Here is a 21,401-nt window from a genome sequence, read left to right on the forward strand (position 1 = left end):
CAGGAGGGGCTGAGAATCAGCCTGCTCTGCTCGGCTAGGCATCCGACCCACCTGATTAACACCATGGGGCTGACGGAATCTCACTGCACTCTGCCACACCTACCATTCTTAGAATTACACAACCACACACATGCACCAAGAGGCCATTTGGCCCACTGCTTTGAAAGAACTATCCTATTACTCCTACCCCAAAACCTCACTAGCCATTTTATTGCCTCGTGCTTCCTGCAGTGTACCCCAGCGATCAGAGGGAGGGCAGGGTTGCCTCAGACTGCCAGCACTCGGCAGGGCACAGATAGATTTACCAGTCAAATGAAGGCAGTGTGCATAAGCTAGGCTTGTATTCCCTTGGGTTTCAAACATGAAAGTGTTTGCAGTGAAGCAAAGACAGTGTAATATAAACAAATTAGGAGAAAACGTTAAATGAGATCACACCAGACTCTGGAGCAAGGTCGGGTAGCATATTTTCACAGGATGGAGATCAGGATGTCCCATCCTAGAGGGCTGTGCCAGCCATCACTGGGAAATCTTTCACCACTCGGCTGCTGCTTGTGGAGGGAGGAACATTGCATTGACCTGGCTGGAGTTCACAGTGCAGGATGGGACCATCGGCTCCACACTGGAGTTGACATTCCACTTGGCTCTGGCCATTTAATCCCTCACCTGTGAAGGGTTAAGGAATGATGGTCTGATTACAAAGACACAGAGTTGAATACCTCTCCTTTTCCCACCGGACATTGTTCCCACTTTACACTGCCTTCCTGCCGTGCGGACCAAGGACCAAGCCCGGCAGAATGATCCCACACATTGGTCTGGTCTGAGCCGCTACAGTAGTAACAGGGGCCTGACCCACTGACCAGACTGCTTGTCTGTTCTCGCATGGTGCTCCCAGCAGAATCACTCCCAATGTGAAGCTGGGATTTGTGGGTCAGCCCTGACTCCCTATTGACCCCGTACCATTGCCCCTTCGACCAAGAGGGACAAAGCAGTGATGTGCCAGTGAGCTGGGCAGTGATCAGAACGAGCTATAAAATGCCTGCACTTGTGAAGATGTAATTTGACTGAGGAGACGTAATGTGATTTGCCTCTCATTAACATTGCATGGGAGGGAGGTGGACAGAAGAGATATATGAGAGCCGACCGCATTCAGGTGATTACCAAGGGACTCCGGGTTAGTAACTCTTGGAAGGGAGATTATAAATAAGAGATGTGCATCTGGTAGGAAGCCTGTAGGCTTTGAGAGTTGGCGCGCTCTTCTTTTAAATCCTGAGCTGTTGCAATTGTCGCCAAACGTCTCACTCTTTAACGGGCTGAACAAAGTCATTCCCCCTTCAAATTCTGTTCCGCAGGTTACAAGATGAGATGGCCCTCCGTACCGAAGCTGAGAACAACCTGGCCGCGTATAAACAGGTGCAAAATGGTGGACGGGCATCTCCACGGATAAAACCGCGTGCCGCTGAGGAGGGAATGGGCGAGTGGCGGGGCAGAATCGGAATCCGTGCATGTTAATCCAATGTTTGGGGTGGTGACGGGGACAATGTCCAGGGTCGTTAATTGGGCAGCTGGATAGGAGAATGAACTGGCTGGAACCTGCTCTTTGCAGAAAGCGCACCCTACCGATGCCCAGAGACACGATCCACTACATCCCATTTGTCGAAAGCAGTGTTCAAATGCTCAAAGATTGGAATGCTGGTTGCTTTAACACAACAAAGGGCTGAGACTCAAATCACCCTGACATTGAAGGCCTGGGGGCCAGGTGCCGGAAGATGGGATTAATACGAATGGGTGTCCACTGGTCTGTATGGAGTTGAGTATTCTATTCCCATGTTGTATGAGGCAGTGCTCAATTCATCTTGTGAGGAACCGTTGGTAGTCAGGTTACAGAATGAGAATGATCAACTGGTAAATTGGATAGGGCAATTACAGATGGAATTTAATCCTGGTAAGTGAGAGCTGGTGTAATTTAAGTGGTTCCAATAAGTGAGGGCATGCACAATGAAATGCAGGTAACTCAAGAACATTGAGAAATGAAAGAAGTGTGTAGGAAGGAACTGCAGGTGCTGGTTTAAACCGAAGATGGACACAATGTGCTGGAGTAACTCAGCGGGACAGGCAGCATCTCTGGAGAGAAGGAATGGGTGACTTTTCAGGTCGAGACCCTTCTTTAGCTTCTTTGCTTTGATTAGCTCGGGCTTAGAACACAAAAGCTGGGAGTTCTTGGCACAACACTACAGTGGCACAGCACTTTAAAACATTGTCAAAGTCAAACTCTTAGTGGGATTTAAACCCACAACCTTTCAGTTATGTTTCAACTCGCTGAAGTCCACCATGGCAGCACAGGGCTGTGAATTACTTTTCAGCTCATTGGTAGAAGTTGAACGAATGATTTTGCAACAGTAATTAATGGAGCCTGAAGAAGGGCCCAACCCGAAACCTCGACTGCCCATTTCCCTGCACAGATGCTGCCTGGGCCGCTGAGTTCAATTTAGTTTAGAGATACAGCACAGAAACAGGCCCTTCGGCCCACCAAGTCAGTGCCGACCAGCAATCCCCACTCACCAGCACTATTCCACACACTAGGGACAATTTACAATCTTTACCGAAGCCAATTAACCTACAAACCTGTACAACTTTGGAATGCGGGAGGAAACCGGAGCATCCTGGAGAAACCCTTGTGGTCCTGGGGAAAACGTACAAATTTTGTACAGAGAGCACCTGTAGTCAGGATCGAACCCGGATCTCCAGCACTGTAAGGCAGCAACAGCACCACCATGCAAAGTTCCTCCAGCACTTTATCTTTACTCAAAATCCCAGCATTCGTGACTCTGTGGTGTACTTAACTCCGTCCTCATTTCCTCAGGATGTTGATGATGCTGCCTTGGTTCGGATTGATTTGGAGCGGAAAATCGATTCCTTGCAGGATGAGATTGACTTCTTGAAGAAAGTCCATGATGAGGTAAGGAGACTCGACTCTCTGAGGCCAGAGGTGGGTGGGCCTGGAGTGAGCAGAAGCACTGCCACGGGCCTGATCGGGTTTAACAGCACGTGGTTGAGGATTCTAGAGCAGTCTGACCTGTTCCCACTTCATCATCCTTCAGGAAATGCGGGAGCTGCTGGAGCAGCTGCAGTTGCAGCAAGTCCATGTTGAGGTGGATGTTTCCAAGCCAGACCTCACTGCTGCCCTCAAGGACATTCGCACCCAGTACGAATCTGTTGCCTGCAAGAACATGCATGAGGCAGAGGAGTGGTACAAAGCCAAGGTGAGTACACTTCATTCCTGAGGGTCACACACAACCCTCCCTGCTGGCAAGACGAGGACTATATTTATAAAGTCCTTCACAACCATGGGCCTTGCCAATGTGTTTTATATGTAAAAATAGTCAGTGTTTTAGTAAAGGACTGCAGCCAACATATGTCAGCCAGAATCACACAACAATGCGTAAATACACAAATAATTACCTGTACCACCAAATTCTTCATAGTCCAAAACAGCTATAGTTGCAAACCACAAGGGAAGCAATATCCAAAACCTCAAATGGGGGAATGGATGATTGCCCAGAGATCCCAGGCAAAAGGCACAGCTGAACCATCCTCACAATCTCCCTCCATCGCAAAGGGGGAAGATCAGACAGAAATAATGGAACGATGAATCGTGTGGGACAGATAATTGGGAGTCATGTTGGAGGTGAAGACTGGAGGAGAAAATGGTGGGAAGAGAGCTTTGTGTCTATCTTTGGTTTAAACCAGCATCTGCAGTTCCTTCGTGCACATGAAGAACATCTGATGTGTTGGGGAGATGAGATGGTGAGGGAATCTTGAGAGGAGATTGACTATGTTCCAAGCATCAAAGTGTGGAGGAGTTCTCAGGTTAGCAGTCCATAACGAGTGGGGTACCACAGGGTACCCCGGCCATTGATGATCCAAATCAGTGGCTTAGCTGAGGAACCAAGATTATATTTCCAAATTTGCTCTTGATACTAAACTAGGTGGCTTTGTAAGTATAGAGGAGGATGGAAAGAGGCTTCATGGGGTGCTGGGCAATCTGAGTGAGTTGGGGAGAAGATGGCAAATGGATTAGAAAGTGTGAAGACCTCTACTTTGGTGCACAAAACATAAAAGCAGAATTTATTTAATGATGAGAGATTGGGTGATGTTGGTGTTCAAAGGTACCTGGAGTCCTAGTACACACATCACTAAAGGTCACTGTGAGGTAGAGCAGGTAGTGGCAAAGTGTAATTCAGTTGTATAGGATCTTCGTAAAACTGCACCTGGTGTATTGTGTACAGCTTTAATCTTAATTCAGAGAGTGCACTAGAGATTCCATCTGAGAGTGCACTAGAGATTCACGAGACTGATTGCCCGATGAGAAATTGAGTGGGAGTGGACCATATTCTTTAAATTTTAAAAGCTTTACAGCGAATGCAGCGCCGGAGACTCAGGTTCGATCCTGACTACGGGTGCTGCACTGTAAGGAGTTTGTACGTTCTCCCCGTGACCTGCGTGGGTTTTCTCCGAGATCTTCGGTTTCCTCCCACACTCCAAAGACGTACAGGTATGTAGGTAAATTGGCTGGGTAAATGTAAAAATTGTCCCTAGTGGGTGTAGGATAGTGTTAATGTGCGGGGATCGCTGGGCGGCACGGACTTGGTGGGCCGAAAAGGCCTGTTTCCGGCTGTATATATATGATATGATATGATATGATATGATATTGAGAGATTTCATCAAAACATACAAAATTCTCAAAAGGCCAACAGGCTGGACACAGGAAGGATATTTGCACTGACTGAGGATTCTCTGCCCAGGGGCACAGTTTAAAAGCAACAAGGCCTAGGCCATTCAGGCTTGCAGGTGAAGCAAAATTTCAATATTTGCAGGGTTGGGAATTCTTTGCGAAAGATCCTTTTATTTTTAATGTTAAGGTTTTATTCTGAGTGGCAGACAAATGGAAGCTTCAGCCTCAGCATCCAGTACATTCAGGGAATGTGACCTTTAGTCTCTTCCCAGGTGGTTACCATTTGCACTTGGACAGGCATTCGAGACTCCAGTTCTGAAATGTGAATTGGTATTCTTCTGTTATCAGCTTTGCACTGTGCTGGCTGAATTCTAAACATCAGGAAGTCAAATGAAAACCTGGCTAGAATTCCCTTGTGCAAGGTTAACTCTGGGAACCATTGTTCCAGAATCAAATTATGTTAAACTGGGAATAATTTACAGGCTTATTTGCAAAAAGGTGAGTACAACAATGGAAGGATATCACTAGGAGTCAGCAGCTGGCCATTCTACCCATCCCTCCTGTTCTACTACTACATAAGGCCTGATTTGCCTTCTCCTCCACTTTGCTGCCACTTCCCATAACACTCGAGTCCCCTGTCGTCCAAAAATCTACCTCAGTGTTGAATGTATTCAGAGCCTGCACCTCCACTACTCTCCAACCCGTGACATCCTTTGTGTAATGCGTGAGACTGCTGGGAGGTGGGCCACTGTTCAGCTCTGGCCGGTGGAAACCACCCGGACCCCTGTCCTTGTCCTCTGCTGCCCGCTGTGCTGCAACACCTAACCTTGTCATTCTGTGTGCAGTTCTCCGATCTGAACGACGCTGCTACTCGCCAGGCTGAAGCTCTGCGTCAGGCCAAGCAGGAGGTGAACGACTATCGCAGGCAGATTCAGTCCCTGACCTGTGACCTGGAAGGTCTGAAGGGCACGGTGAGTTCTCGCTGGGAACGGGGGCAGGGGGACCTCTCCAGGTAACCAGGTCGACTCTGCGGCAATGCAAAAAAATAAATAAAATGGTGAAGGGTTCCAACCCAAAACGTCACCTATTCTTCTTCTCCAGAGATGCTGCCTGACTCACTGGGTTACTCAGCATTTAATGTCTATTTATCCTCTACTCGTAGTTAAGAGTTCCTCTTCTCATTGGGGAGAATGACACCACTGGGCAATTAAATTGGCACCAGTATTGATTGCCATGACATTCAACTCTGCAAATCTAGTTCCGCAGGAGAATGTGCAGAGAGGCAAGAACAACTTGCAGCCAATTATTCTCTCCTGCAATTAGTTCAGCCGGAGACCAATTTTTTCCCCTTGTGTATCTATCATCAGTTGTGAACATTCTTAATTAAAGCCCTGCACAGACCAGGCAAGGCGAAAAAGGATTATAAATGCTGGGGATTTTGGTGCAAGACCTGAGGGAGTTGGTCTGTGCAGGGAAAGGTGAATTTGATGGGTGTAGGGGGAGCTTTACTCTGCAGCTCACATCTTGTTTGATGTCTATTCACAAAATGCTGGAGTAACTCAGCAGGTCAGGCAGCATCTCAGGAGAGAAGGAATGGGTGACGTTTCGGGTCGAGACCCTTCTTCAGACTGATGTCAGGGGGGCGGGACAAAGGAAGGATATAGGTGGAGACAGGAGGATAGAGGGAGGACTGGGAAGGGGGAGGGGAAGAGAGGGACAGAGGAACTATCTAAAGTTGGAGAAGTCAATGGTTTGATGTCGTGCAGCAAAAAAGCACTAGCAAGGAAAAGAACGGTAACAGACTTAATCCAGAAATAATATTTCAAACACTATCAGTTTAAATGTGTAAGAAATTGAATTATTAAGACACAGGGGGGCCATCAGCTATTTGAAGAGCAATCTATTTGGCCTCCTTGCCAGCTATTTCCCTAGAGACTTGCAAATTGCTTCCTTCAAATGACTTTGCAAGAATTTGTTGTGTCTATTTTTCCACCACTCCTGCAGCCAGTGAGTTTCAGAGCTTATTCAGTTTTCTTTAATCAACTGTTTTCCTGACATCGCACCTGTATAGTTTGCCATTCACTTTATGCCTCCTGGTCTTTGACCCATTTCCAGTGGGATAGGTTCCCACTATTTACCCTATCCACCCCATCTAATCTCCCAATGTTCATCTCTCCAAAGGAAACAACCCAGCTTCACAGTCTAACTGTGGCCAAAATCTCCTCTGCACCCTGTCGACAAACTGCACAGCCTTGCTACTGTGCTGGCCAGAATTAGATGCATTACTCCAGAAGTAGCTGAACCAGTATTTGGCACAGGTCTAACTTCACCTCCATGCCAAAGATAGACAATGTTCTGGAGTAACTCAACATCTCTAGAGAAAACCCAAAATGTCATCGATCCTATTTCTCGAGAGATGCTGCCTGACCCATTGATTTACTCCAATACTTTGAGTCTATCTTTGGTATAAAGCAGCATCTGTAGCATTCTACATTACCTCCGTGCCTCCAAGTATGAATCCCAGGGTACCATGAGCTTTACTTAATGAGGAATACAAAACACCGCGTCTTTCATTCAGTTTCCACATCGCTTCTGGAACTCCAGGATCAACTGTAGAACATCTGTTAAGTTCAAGGATTGTGGCGGTCTCTGGTTGATCTGGTCTGGAGTCTGCTATGAGCAAAGGGCAATTCCATCATCTCCTCATCCCTGCCCTCTTGGCTGAGTTCACAAAGCTTTGTCTATCATTGAACTCCATGAACCAGACTGAACTGGGTAACTTCTCTGACCTGGACGATATAACAGTCAACCTCTGGATCAGGCAGCATTCCTCCTCCTGGGAATTACAAGCGTGGACATGGACATTCATGGGATCAAGCTCCTGTCCAACGCCTTTCTTTGCTAAATACCAATAATAACATCTCAAGATAACAACTTCAGAATAGTCTCCTCATTGACCGTCTTGGCTGGAGCATAGTCTAGGATTTTGTGGAGAGGAAGGGGAAAGGTGGGATGCTGTGGGTAAAGTAGTAACATGTGAGTAACTCCAGTGCAGGGAGCTGGGATCTGGCGAACGTGGCTGGAATCTGGATGTGATACTTGTTCTGGTTTTGGTTTGTGACAGAACGAGTCATTGGAACGCCAGTTGCGTGAGATGGAGGAGCGCTTCAATTTTGAGACGAACAATTACCAGGACAATATCAACCACATGGAGACTGACATCCAGAACCTGAAGGAGGAGATGGCTCGTCACCTGCAGGCATACCAGGACCTGCTCAATGTCAAGCTGGCCCTGGACATCGAGATCGCCACTTATAGGAAGCTGCTGGAAGGGGAGGAGAGCAGGTAAGGCTGTGGCTTGCTACACTTCCCATTCTACCAGTAATGCATATCTCTTCCCTCTAATCCCACTGCCAGTCATTACCTGGAAAACTGGCCTAGAAGTGGAGGTGAGACCAGCATAGATTAGCAATGTTCATATTGAAAGGCAGGACAGATTTGATAGCTTGTAGCCTTCTCCTGCTTTTGTTTTCTTCTCTCTCCTGCTATCCTTGTGGCTTTATCTCTCATGCTGTGTTTCACTCTGTGTGTGTGTGTGTCTCGGACTCCCTCTCCGACTCCCTCTCCGACTCCCTCTCCGACTCCCTCTCCGACTCCCTCTCCGACTCCCTCTCCGACTCCCTCTCCGACTCCCTCTCCGACTCCCTCTCCGAGTCCCTCTCCGACTCCCTCTCCGACTCCCTCTCCGACTCCCTCTCCGACTCCCTCTCCGACTCCCTCTCCGACTCCCTCTCCGACTCCCTCTCCGACTCCCTCTCCGACTCCCTCTCCGACTCCCTCTCCGACTCCCTCTCCGACTCCCTCTGAGTCTGTCTCTGTCTCGGGCTCTGTCTCTCTCTGTCTCTCCCTCACTCACTCACTGTCTCTCTCTGTCTCTCCCTCACTCACTGTCTCTCTCTGTCTCTCTCTCACTCACTGCCTCTCACTTAGAGCATCTAAGTGACGGCACGGTGGCGCAGCGGTAGAGTTGCTGCCTTACAGCGAATGCAGCGCCGGAGACTCAGGTTCGATCCTGACTACGGGTGCTGTCTGTACGGAGGTTGTACGTTCTCCCCGTGACCTGCGTGGATTTTCTCCAAGATCTTCGGTTTCCTCCCACACTCCAAAGACGTACAGGTTTGTAGGTTAATTGGCTGGGCAAATGTAAAAATTGTCCCCAGTGGGTGTAGGATAGTGTTAATCCTACTAGCGGGGATCGCTGGGCGACACGTACCCGGTGGGCCGAAGGGCCTGTCTCTGCGCTGTATCTCGAAATCTTTTTTAAAAATCTAAAAATCTCGAAGACTAATAAAATTAAAACCATATACTGTAAACATGCTAGTGTGGGGCCTGGTTTTGTTTGTGTGACTCTCATCATCACCTGCCCCTTGCCCTCACTGCCCCAGCCAGACTTGCTGTTCTACCCAGGTGGAAAACCAAAATTGAGATACTGTGGAGCTGTCCGCAATTATCCAGTTCTGACGCCAGGTTTCAACCTGAAATGTCGACTTTCCAGCCACTGATGCTGCTTGACCCGCTGAGTTCTAGCAGCAGTGTTTGTTGCTCCCGATTCCATCATCTCCAGTCTCTTGTGTCTCCATATTGTGGGACTATTTCTGTCACATCCCAGAGACAGCGAGGCTCGGAAAGGCTTCCTGTTGCTTATCAGCGGCTCGGGGGATGTGACCAGTCCCCTTGGGCAGCTGAACCTCTGCGCCTAGATGTGACGGTGATAGACACAGAGACCTGTACACTAAGCAGCTGGTCCTGTGTTCACCAGCTCTCAATCAGAGACATGAAAATGCTGGAAATCATCTATAATTGTTAAATAAGTAAATTAAAAATAAATAATAGAAAACTGCATTAAATGTCATAAATTAATCAAAACACTAATTAATGTAATTTTTCTAAGAAGCTCAGAGAGGGGGGGCTGCCCCAGTTCAGTGTGCGCCACTGCTGGTGTGAGGATTGAACCAGTGTGTATCCACTTCTTTGGTTCAGTACCGCATGGGATCACCATTAGCTCTGCTGCAGTGTCAATAGACAATAGACAATAGGTGCAGGAGGAGGCCATTTGGCCCTTCGAGCCAGCACCGCCATTCAATGTGATCATGGCTGATCATTCTCAATCAGTAACCCGTTCCTGCCTTCTCCCCATACCCCCTGACTCCACTATCCTTAAGAGCTCTATCAGGGGCAGAGGGAGAGATGATGGCAATCTAACCTCCAGTGCAGTCCGTGCCAGTGTGCACACTTGCACCTCCCACCCAGTGGTCCACCTAGAGGAGCAGGCTTGATGGTTCTTTGAGAAACTGCGAGTGACTTTAGACTATAGGTTTTAGACATGCAATGGAAACCGGCCCTATGGCGCCAACCACCGATCACCCCTTACACTAACACTATCCTACACACGAGGGACAATTTACAATTTTACCGAAGACAATTAACCTACAAACCTGTATGTCTTTGTAGTCTGGGAGGAAACCGGAGCACCCAGAGAAAACCCACGCGGTCACAGGGGGAATGTACAAACTGCACAGACAGCGCCGGTAGTCAGGATCAAACCCGGGTCTCTGGCGCTGTAAGGCAGCAACTCTACCACTGCGCTGCCCTCGTGTGATTCCTAGATGTTTCCGATGGGATTTGCACTTGTGTTCCTGGGCTGTTAGTCACATAACTGCCTCGACCATCTACCACTGTCCTGCCAACTCCAAGAAACGTCCCTGAGTGTGAGAGAGCTCGGATGTGACATAGTCATTCAGTCTGACAGCTCAAATGTTCCTTTTGTTTACAGAATTTCAATGCCTGTCCAGAGTTTCTCCACCCTCCACATACGAGGTAAGCCTGCAAAACAACAGCTGGGCTTCGTACAGTTCTGTGGGATCCGGCAATTTGATATCGGAGACACTCTGCAGTTTTCTGAATAGCTTTCCATCCCAGGGCAGGTAACACGTGGGTCAGACAAGGTAAATCCGCCTCTATACTGAACCATGGCACATTCCCTGGGCAGGTGCAGCATGGGTCAAGTGTGTTTAATTGTCATGTGGAATACTGGGGACTAGAACAATGAAGGTCTTGCTTTATCTTTACAGGCACATGAATGCAACAACACAATAAATATATATTTAATAAACAATAACAGGAAACTATCAGTTATACTGGGTAATAGTGCAAGCCGAAGTATAGTGTAACCCTTAAAGTCCACTGTTGATTGGTGCTGAGGGAGGGTTGTGGTTAGGGTTTTGCAGGGTAATTCAAGAACCTAATGATTGATGGGAAGAAGCTGCTCTTAAACCTTGAGGCAACATTTCTCCAGTTCCTGTACCTTTATCCCTATGGTAGCAGCGAGATGAAAGCAAATAGGTATACCCTCTTGGGAACTGTCGGGGCAGAAGACGTTTCCAGTCCGAGTGGCGGACCTGTTGGCAAGGATACTCGACAGGGGAGACCGAAGTCAGGAAGAGCCGTAGCGGTGGGTGACTCCATCGTCCGAGGGACGGACAGAAGATTCTGTGGCAGCAGGAGGGACTTGAGGATGGTCTGTTGCCTCCCTGGTGCCAGGGTTCAGCACATCACGGACCGGCTTCAGAAAATCCTAGTGAGGGAAGGCGATCAACCTGAAGTCGTTGTGCACGTGGGCATGAATGACGTCGGGCGGAAGAGGAAGGAGGTGCTACAGCGGGAGTTTAGAGAGTTAGGAAAAAGACTGAGAAGTAGGACGTCGAAGGTGGTTATCTCTGGACTGCTACCGGTACCTCGTGCTGGTGAGGCCAGGAACAGAGAGATAGAGGGTATGAATTTATGGCTGAGGGGCTGGTGCAGAGAGCAGGGATTTAGATTTCTGGACCACTGGGATCTCTTCTGGGCTAGGGGTGACTTGTACAAAAGGGACGGGTTACATCTTAACAGCAGGGGGACAAACATTCTGGCAGGCAGGTTTGCTAGTGCGACACCTGTGGCTTTAAACTAAGTAGTGGGGGGGAGGAGTTAACAAATTGGGAATATGAAGATGAGGTAAAAGGGAATACAGGAGATATTGCAGAAGACTCTCGGAAGAATGGGAACAGAAGTTCTAGAGGGGAAAAGAGATTAAGGGCAGGGCCATTTGTGACCGATGTGAGAGGGGAGGTAAATACAGAAGTTAAAGTGTTGTACTTAAATGCGTGTAGTATAAAAAATAAAATGGATGAGCTTGAGGCTCAGTTAGTCATGGGCAAGTATGATGTTGTAGGGATCACTGAGACATGGCTACAAGAGGACCAGGGCTGGGAACTGAATATTCAGGGGTACACAACGTATAGAAAAGACAGACAGGTGGGCAGAGGGGGTGGGGTTGCTCTGCTGGTAAGGAATGATATTCATTCCCTTGCAAGGGGTGACATAGAATCAGGAGATGTTGAATCAGTATGGATAGAAATGAGGAATTGTAAGGGTAAAAAGACCCTAATGGGAGTTATCTATAGGCCCCCAAACAGTAGCCTCGACATAGGGTGCAAGTTGAATCAGGAGATAAAATTGGCGTGTCACAAATGTAATGCTACGGTGGTTATGGGAGATTTCAACATGCAGGTAGACTGGGAAAATCAGGTTGGAAATGGACCCCAGGAAAGAGAGTTTGTAGAGTGCCTTCGAGATGGATTCTTAGAACAGCTTGTACTGGAGCCTACCAGGGAGAAGGCAATTCTGGATTTAGTGTTGTGTAATGATCCTGATCTGATAAGGGGACTAGAGGTAAAAGAGCCATTAGGAGGCAGTGATCACAACATGATAAGTTTTACTCTGCAAATGGAAAGGCAGAAGGGAAAATCGGTAGTGTCAGTATTACAGTATAGCAAAGGGGATTACAGAGGCATGAGGCAGGAGCTGGCCAAAATTGACTGGAAGGAGGCCCTAGCAGGGAAGACGGTAGAACAGCAATGGCAGGTATTCCTGGGAATAATGCAGAGGTTGCAGGATCAATTTATCCCAAAGAGGCGGAAAGACTAAGGGGAGTAAGAGACACCTGTGGCTGACAAGGGAAGTCAAGGACAGCATAAAAATTAAGGAGAGGAAGTATAACATAGCAAAGAGAAGTGGGAAGACAGAGGATTGGGACTCTTTTAAAGAGCAACAAAAGTTAACTAAAAAGGCAATACGGGGAGAAAAGATGAGGTACGAGGGTAAACTAGCCAATAATATAAAGGAGGATAGCAAAAGTTTTTTTAGGTACGTGAAGAGGAAAAAAATAGTCAAGGCAAATGTGGGTCCCTTGAAGACAGAAGCAGGGGAATTTATTATGGGGAACAAAGAAATGACAGACGAGTTAAACCGTTACTTTGGATCTGTCTTTACTGAGGAAGATACACACAATCTCCCAAATGTTTTAGGGGCCGGAGAACCTAGGGTGATGGAGGAACTGAAGGAAATCCACATTAGGCAGGAAATGGTTTTGGGTAGACTGATGGGACTGAAGGCTGATAAATCCCCAGGGCCTGATGGTCTGCATCCCAGGGTACTTAAGGAGGTGGCTCTAGAAATAGTGGAAGCATTGGAGATCATTTTTCAATGTTCTATAGATTCAGGATCAGTTCCTGTGGATTGGAGGATAGCAAATGTTATCCCACTTTTTAAGAAAGGAGGGAGAGAGAAAACGGGTAATTATAGACCAGTTAGTCTGACATCAGTGGTGGGGAAGATGCTGGAGTCAATTATAAAAGACGAAATTGCTGAGCATTTGGATAGCAGTAACAGGATCATTCCGAGTCAGCATGGATTTACGAAGGGGAAATCATGCTTGACAAATCTACTGGAATTTTTTGAGGATGTAACTAGGAAAATTGACAGGGGAGAGTCGGTGGATGTGGTGTACCTCGACTTTCAGAAAGCCTTCGACAAGGTCCCACATAGGAGATTAGTGGGCAAAATTAGGGCACATGGTATTGGGGGTAGGGTACTGACATGGATAGAAAATTGGTTGACAGACAGAAAGCAAAGAGTGGGGATAAATGGGTCCCTTTCGGAATGGCAGGCAGTGACCAGTGGGGTACCGCAAGGTTCGGTGCTGGGACCCCAGCTATTTACGATATACATTAATGACTTAAATGAAGGGATTAAAAGTACCATTAGCAAATTTGCAGATGATACTAAGCTGGGGGGTAGTGTGAATTGTGTGGAAGATGCAATAAGGCTGCAGGGTGACTTGGACAGGTTGTGTGAGTGGGCGGATACATGGCAGATGCAGTTTAATGTAGATAAGTGTGAGGTTATTCACTTTGGAAGTAAGAATAGAAAGGCAGATTATTATCTGAATGGTGTCAAGTTAGGAAGAGGGGATGTTCAACGAGATCTGGGTGTCCTAGTGCATCAGTCAATGAAAGGAAGCATGCAGGTACAGCAGGCAGTGAAGAAAGCCAATGGAATGTTGGCCTTCATAACAAGAGGAGTTGAGTATAGGAGCAAAGAGGTCCTTCTACAGTTGTACCGGGCCCTGGTGAAACCGCACCTGGAGTACTGTGTGCAGTTTTGGTCTCCAAATTTGAGGAAGGATATTCTTGCTATTGAGGGAGTGCAGCGTAGGTTCACTAGGTTAATTACCGGAATGGCGGGACTGTCGTATGTAGAAAGGCTGGAGCAATTAGACTTGTATACACTGGAATTTAGAAGGATGAGGTGGGATCTTATTGAAACATATAAGATAATTAGGGGATTGGACACATTAGAGGCAGGAAACATGTTCCCAATGTTGGGGGAGTCCAGAACAAGGGGCCACAGTTTAAGAATAAAGGGTAGGCCATTTAGAACGGAGATTAGGAAGAACTTTTTCAGTCAGAGAGTGGTGAAGGTGTGGAATTCTCTGCCTCAGAAGGCAGTGGAGGCCAGTTCGTTGGATGCTTTCAAGAGAGAGCTGGATAGAGCTCTTAAGGATAGCGGAGTGAGGAGGTATGGGGAGAAGGCAGGAACGGGGTACTGATTGAGAGTGATCAGCCATGATTGCATTGAATGGCGGTGCTGGCTCGAAGGGCTGAATGGCCTACTCCTGCACCTATTGTCTATTGTCTATTGTCTATTAAGGGGTTGGACATGTTAGAGGCAGGAAACATGTTCCCAATGTTGGGGGAGTCCAGAACCAGGGGCCACAGTTTAAGAATAAGGGGTAGGCCATTTAGAACAGAGATGAGGAAAAACTTTTTTAGTCAGAGAGTTGTGAATCTGTGGAATTCTCTGCCTCAGAGGGCAGTGGAGGCCAATTCTCTGAATACATTCAAGAGAGAGCTAGATAGAGCTCTTAAGGATAGCGGAGTCAGGGGGTATGGGGAGAAAGCAGGAACGGGGTACTGATTGAGAATGATCAGCCATGATCACATTGAATGGCGGTGCTGGCTCGAAGGGCCGAATGGCCTACTCCTGCACCTATTGTCTATTGTCTATTGTCTATTACCAGGGCTGTGTGGGGCTTTGATGGTACTAGCTACCTTCTTGAGCGAAGGCTTCTTCTAGATCCATTGAATGGCGGGGAGCTTTTGTTTATGATATCTAGTGATGCCTTGAATGTGAATGCCGAAGGTATGATTAGTCAGTTCGCAGATGACATGAAAGTTAATAGTCCTGCTGATAGTGACCAAGATAGTCTAAAGGTACATCTGGATATAAATCAGATAAAATGTTGTGCAGAGCATTGTCAGTTCTAACTTAACCTAACTTAACTTAACCCCAACACGGGGTCACGGTAGCGCAGCGGTAGAGTTGCTGCTTTACAGCGAATGCAGCGCCGGAGACTCAGGTTCGATCCTGACTACGGGTGCTGTACTGTAAGGAGTTTGTACGTTCTCCCCGTGACCTGCGTGGGTTTTCTCCGAGATCTTCGGTTTCCTCCCACACTCCAAAGACGTACAGGTATGTAGGTTAATTGGCTAGGTAAATGTAAAAATTGTCCCTAGTGGGTGTAGGATAGTGTTAATGTACGGGGATCGCTGGGCGGCACGGACTTGGTGGGCCGAAAAGGCCTGTTTCCGGCTGTATATATATGATATGATATGATATGCTTTTGAAAAGTCATATCAGCGTGGGATACATACAATAACTGGTGGGGCAGGTTCATACTTACCTGAAAGTGTACACACATGTAGATGGTGGTGAAGAAGTCAGATGGCATGTTTGCTTCATGGATCACACCAGAGAATATAAGAGTTAGGACATCACGTTGCAACTTTCTAAAACACAGGAAAGGCCACACCTGTAGTACTGTGTGTTATTTTGGCCAGCACATTATTGGAAGGTGGTGATTCACTGGAGAGTGTGAAGAGGAGGTTCAATCGAGATGTTGCCTGGGAAGGAGGGCTTTCATTCCAGAGAGATTGGTTAGCTGGGCTTGTTTTCCTGGGGCTTAGGAGACAAATGGGTGACCCTTGTGGATGTTTTTGAAATTATGGGAGGTGTGGATAAGGTTTAGAAGTCAAAATCTTTTCCCATGGTAGGGGTATCAAAAAACAAGAGGTCATTGGTGTAGGGTGAGAGAGAGGATTTTAAATGGGATCTATAACCGAGTATATAACCAAGCTGGAATCAGGTATAGTCACAATGTTTAAGAGGTATTTAGATAGACACTTAAATAGTCAAGGCATAGAAGGACGTGGTCCTAATGTGGGCAAATGGGATTAAGGTAGATAAGGCAATAAAGTCAGAGTGGACCTTGTGGGTCACAGGGCTCATTTCTTTCTTGTATGAGTCTCTCGACATTGGATCATCATACATTCCTAAGGCAGGTACAACACTGATTAGATTTGAAGTAAAGCCCCCTTATCTCTTCTGACAGACCCTTCTGAAGTTCAGATTGTCTCCTTCTCTTCCCCTAGGGTAGACCCTTGGTGCATGTTTGTTACTGCTTCCTGGGCTTGCACACTGACATTTAATGATTTTATCAATTGCTGCTGTAGAGACGAGCCTGGAGTCTAAAGGCACCACTGACGTTCAAGCAAGAAGGAATATTCTGATAAAGACGGTGGAGACTCGAGATGGTCAGGTTTGTAGACACATTGCATATCACCAACTTTAAATAAGGCAGTGATCCAATCTCGACCTCCCCAGGGCTGCCCCCATCTCTCCACCTGTGCCCAGCGTTGACCTCAATCCTGATGTTACTTCTCACAATCTCGCTGGTGTTCACTGACGTGCTGGGCATTGCAGGAATTCAACACTATTGCAGGCTTTGTTAGGCAATAGGTGCAGGAGTAGGCCATTCAGCCCTTCGAAACCAGCTACGCCATTCAATGTGATCATGGCCGATCATCCACAGTCAGTACCCCGTTCCTGCCCTCTCCCCATACCCCCTGACTCCGCTATCATTAAGAGCTCTATCTATCTCTCTCTTGAAAGCATTCAGAGAATTGACCTCCACTGCCTTCTGAGGCAGAGAGTTCCACAGATTTACAACTCTGGGTTACGTTAAATCAAGGAGGCCAAAGGCAGCAAATCATCCTCATTTTGGCTCGGCATAATTCTGCCCCAGTGACATATTTAACCGAGGTCTTTCATCGATTCAAATGTTCCAAAATTCTGCACAGAATATGAAGTACTTGTGAAAATGTTGTTCTGTGTAAATATCACCAGACGATAAATTTGTAGATAATATCTTTTTGACTGCTGAAGATTTTAGGTGAAATATTAGCATCATATCAGTGTCTACCCTAATCCTGGCCAGAGCACCAATGGCACACCACCAAGAGAGCTCCTGAGACTGTCGTACCACGTCAAATGTTGCTGCCTTCCCCCAGAGCAATAGACAATAGGTGCAGGAGGAGGCCATTCGGCCCTTCGAGCCATCACCCCCATTCAATGTGATCATGGCTGATCATTCTCAATCAGTATGTGGAGGAAGGAACTGCAGATGCTGGTTTAAACTGAAGATAGACACACAAAAAAGCTGGAGTAACTCAACAGGACAAGCAGCATCTCTGGAGAGAAGGAATGGGTGACGTTTCGGGTCGAGACCCTTCTTCAGACTCCACCTGAAACGTCACCCACTCCTTCTCTCCAGAGATTCTGCTTGTCCCGCTGAGTTACTCCAGCTTTTTGCGCCTGTCTTCCGCCAGAGTAATCTGGAAGCAGAAGGCAGTGGCTCTAAAGGTTGCATGGACAAGCATCGTGTGTGAAGGTGATCACCTGTGTCATCAAAGTAGTGTAAGAAGATAACTGCAGATGCTGGTACAAATCGAAGGTATTTATTCACAAAATGCTGGAGTAACTCAGCAGGTCAGGCAGCATCTCAGGAGAGAAGGAATGGGTGACGTTGTACCTGTCTTGTCTAAGATGGCATCACAATGAGGTTGTATGAAAGTTAAATTACATCCTGGGTGGCAAGGTGGTGCAGCTGGTAGACCTGCAGCTTCACAGCACCAGAGACCTGGGTTTGATCCTGACCTCGGATGGTGTTTGTGTGCAGTTTGCGCGTTCTCCCTATGACCTTGTGGGTAACCTCCAGGTCCTCTAGTTTCCTCTCGCACTCCAAAGACGTGTGGGTTTGTAAGTTAACTGGCCTCTGTAAATTGCCCCCTATTGTGTAGGGAATGGATGTAATATAGCTGGGATAACAGAGAATTAGCATGAACAGGTGATCGGTTCAGCATGGATTAGACGGGCCGAAGGGTCAGTTTCCGACTGCATCTTTCAATCAATTCGATCTGTTGGGTTTAAAAGTTTTCAGGAGGCCATATTGAAACCCTCGACCCCAATCCAACACCTCAGCAGCTTTCAGCGAGCACGATTAGTTCTGATGTTTTTGTTTTCCTTTCTCTGCCCACAGATAATCAATGAGTCCAGTGCAGAACACAAGGAAGCGGCATAATTGAACATCCCAGCCCAGTGCAAGAACAGATTAGTGTGGAAACCCCACTGTAGTTCGCTCGCACACATAGAGTAGACTTTTGCAGCCACAATCGGAATAGGACGGGAGAGAAAGGAAGAGGATCTTGGGATTATGTGACACGTCAGCATGTACAGCTACCTGTACATGGGAAGGGCCTTCATCCCCTGGTCCCAGTGTATATGGGTCAGGGTGGTATGTCTCTGGCACCTCCACATGCAACCAGGGACTTGGTCCCTCTGGTCCCTGTGTATATGGGTCAGGGTGGTGTGTGTCTGGCACCTCTACATGCAACCAGGGACTTGGTCCCTCTGGTTCCTGTGTATATGGGTCAGGGTGGTATGTCTCTGGCACCTCTACATACAACCAGGGACTTGATCCCTCTGGTTCCTGTGTATATGGGTCAGGGTGGTATGTCTCTGGCACCTCTACATACAACCAGGGACTTGATCCCTCTGGTTCCTGTGTATATGGGTCAGGGTGGTATGTCTCTGGCACCTCTACATGCAACCAGGGACTTGGTCCCTCTGGTTCCTGTGTATATGGGTCAGGGTGGTATGTCTCTGGCACCTCTACATACAACCAGGGACTTGATCCCTGTGCACGTGGGCATGGGATGGTGACTCTCTGCACCCATTCTTGTGAGCAATGGCTTCATCCCTCTGGTCCTGGTGTAAGTAGGCAGGTGATGGTGTCTCTCTGTCATCCGTAGAAGCGGGCAAGGGCTCCTTCTCGTGGATCCTGGGAATCCTCAGCAGGTTAGTTAGTGCTTGTGGAGAGTTTAGGTCGTTGACATTCATGATTCTGATGAACGTGAAGAATTACATGAGCTGAAATCCCAACTTTCTCCAACACGGTATCCATGACCTAGAATGTAGAACAGTACAGCACAAGGACAGGCCCTTTGGCCCACAATGTCTGTGCAGAACATGATGCAACATCATCAGCATTGATTTTGGATTAACGAAATCTGCAAATATTTTTCTTTTTGAATGTCCTCCCCGATACTCTCCACAACAGCAATGTCATTGCTACAATCTTCAGATAGAACCTGAGGTAACAAACACCCTGTACATGGGGAATAAGGTATTGTGCAGTATCCCTGTACACAGCGAGGCACTCTGCTGCTGCACAAACTGCAGGCTGTCACCAAACTCTCGGATGCCAGATTACTACCTTCTACTGGAGAGATTAAAGAAGCCACTGTCCCACAGCACCGGCACACCATCACCTCCAACGACAGCAGAAGGAAGAGAATCGACAAGATACAAACCACAGCAAATGCTGTTCAGATTGACTGATATCTGAATGTGGCAGCACCTGCTTTAACTGTAACAACGGAAGAACCTTTTCATTTTTTGTCTCCATTTATTCTAACAACTTTCCGTATTAACTCTTTGATACTGTTCTTTATATACATCACCTCTGCCTAAAAGTCTGATTGCTTTTCTAATGCAAATGTAACAATAAAATGACGTGAAAATCAGTGGAATGTGTGTGCAGGTCTATGGCCGTGTGAACACGTCAATGGTGAGATTAACTTGTAGAATGATTTTCATTCACTTGGGTTCCCAGTGTCATTTGAGACTCGTTGTGCCCCAGGAAGGAGATGTGGGTCTTGGCTATTAACAGCAATATCAAGTGGTTTGTTAAACTACGTCAGAGGGCAGGCAGTAAGTACGAGCCATCAGACTTAACCCTGATTGCATGAGGCCAAATGGGCTTCTGTCCAACTCCAGCGCACCATCACTGACACCCAGCCTTCTCATCGAACAAGGGTGGGATTTGAATATGTCTACTGGATTAGCCCACATCTCTGGAGTCTGAAGAAAGGTCTCGACCCGAAACGTCACCCATTCCTTCTCTCCAGAGATGCTGCCTGACCCGCTGAGTTACTCCAGTATTTTGTGATACCTCTGGATTACATCCAGTCATTTATCCCCTGGCTAAATGTCCTTGTTGCCTTGATCTGGTCAATCTACAAATCCCTGTTAAAATGGAGCTTGTCTATTGAAGACTGAATGTGCAGCACTTGTGACAGGATGTGCTGGAAAGGTGGTCCATGGCACTTCCTGGTTTGGCCCCCACTCTTCCTCAGCACCTGGAAGAAACCCACATCATCTCAGGTAGAACATGTAAACCACTCAGACAGCATTGTAGCTTGGGACCACATGGTACCTTATCAAAAGTCCTCTAAGTCTACATATTCCACATCGACCCTCTCAATTCTGTTTATTCACAAAATGCTGGAGTAACTCAGCAGGTCGGGCAGCATCTCGGGAGAGAAGGAATGGGTGACGTTTCTGGTCGAGACCCTTCTTCAGTCTGAAGAAGGGTCTCGACCAGAAACGTCACCCATTCCTTCTCTCCCGAGATGCTGCCCGACCTGCTGAGTTACTCCAGCATTTTGTGAATAAATCGATTTGTACCAGCACCTGCAGTTATTTTCTTATACTCTCAATTCTGTTACCTTATCAAAAAATTCTATCAAATGGCCCAAACGTGATTTGCCCTAGTCCTTACTGGCTTGTCTTAATTAATTATTTTTTCCCTCTTAATGACCATTAATTGTGACTGTCTCCAATAAATCACTTCCCAATGTGTCTGGTGCCATCTCCACTCCTCCCTCCCCCAGCTAGCTCCATCTGCCAATTAACCTCTTCTCACCTATTGCTTGCCTATCTCAATCTAATCCGCCCCCCTTCTCCCCCACTCGCTCCACTTTCCATCCTCAGTTCTGATGCAGGGTTTCGACCTGAATATCAACAGCCATGCTGCGAGTAAATGTATCAC

The 21,401-nt window shown here is 47.2% G+C and overlaps 1 protein-coding gene across 1 annotated transcript in view; it reads left to right on the forward strand.

Moving 5' to 3' along the window:
- gfap (glial fibrillary acidic protein) overlaps positions 1-20,094 on the forward strand; it is a 34,901-nt gene extending 14,807 nt beyond the window's left edge. The window contains exons 3-10 of the mRNA XM_078424594.1: positions 1,350-1,410; positions 2,861-2,956; positions 3,099-3,260; positions 5,578-5,703; positions 7,857-8,077; positions 10,566-10,609; positions 16,684-16,769; positions 18,549-20,094. Coding sequence (XP_078280720.1) covers positions 1,350-1,410; positions 2,861-2,956; positions 3,099-3,260; positions 5,578-5,703; positions 7,857-8,077; positions 10,566-10,609; positions 16,684-16,769; positions 18,549-18,590 — 838 coding nt within the window. The 3' untranslated portion in view covers positions 18,591-20,094. The remainder of the gene's footprint in view (positions 1-1,349; positions 1,411-2,860; positions 2,957-3,098; positions 3,261-5,577; positions 5,704-7,856; positions 8,078-10,565; positions 10,610-16,683; positions 16,770-18,548) is intronic.
- Positions 20,095-21,401: the final 1,307 nt, after the last annotated feature.

The sequence above is a fragment of the Rhinoraja longicauda genome, chromosome 29, assembly GCF_053455715.1.
Source record: "Rhinoraja longicauda isolate Sanriku21f chromosome 29, sRhiLon1.1, whole genome shotgun sequence".
Taxonomy (NCBI): domain Eukaryota; kingdom Metazoa; phylum Chordata; class Chondrichthyes; order Rajiformes; family Arhynchobatidae; genus Rhinoraja; species Rhinoraja longicauda.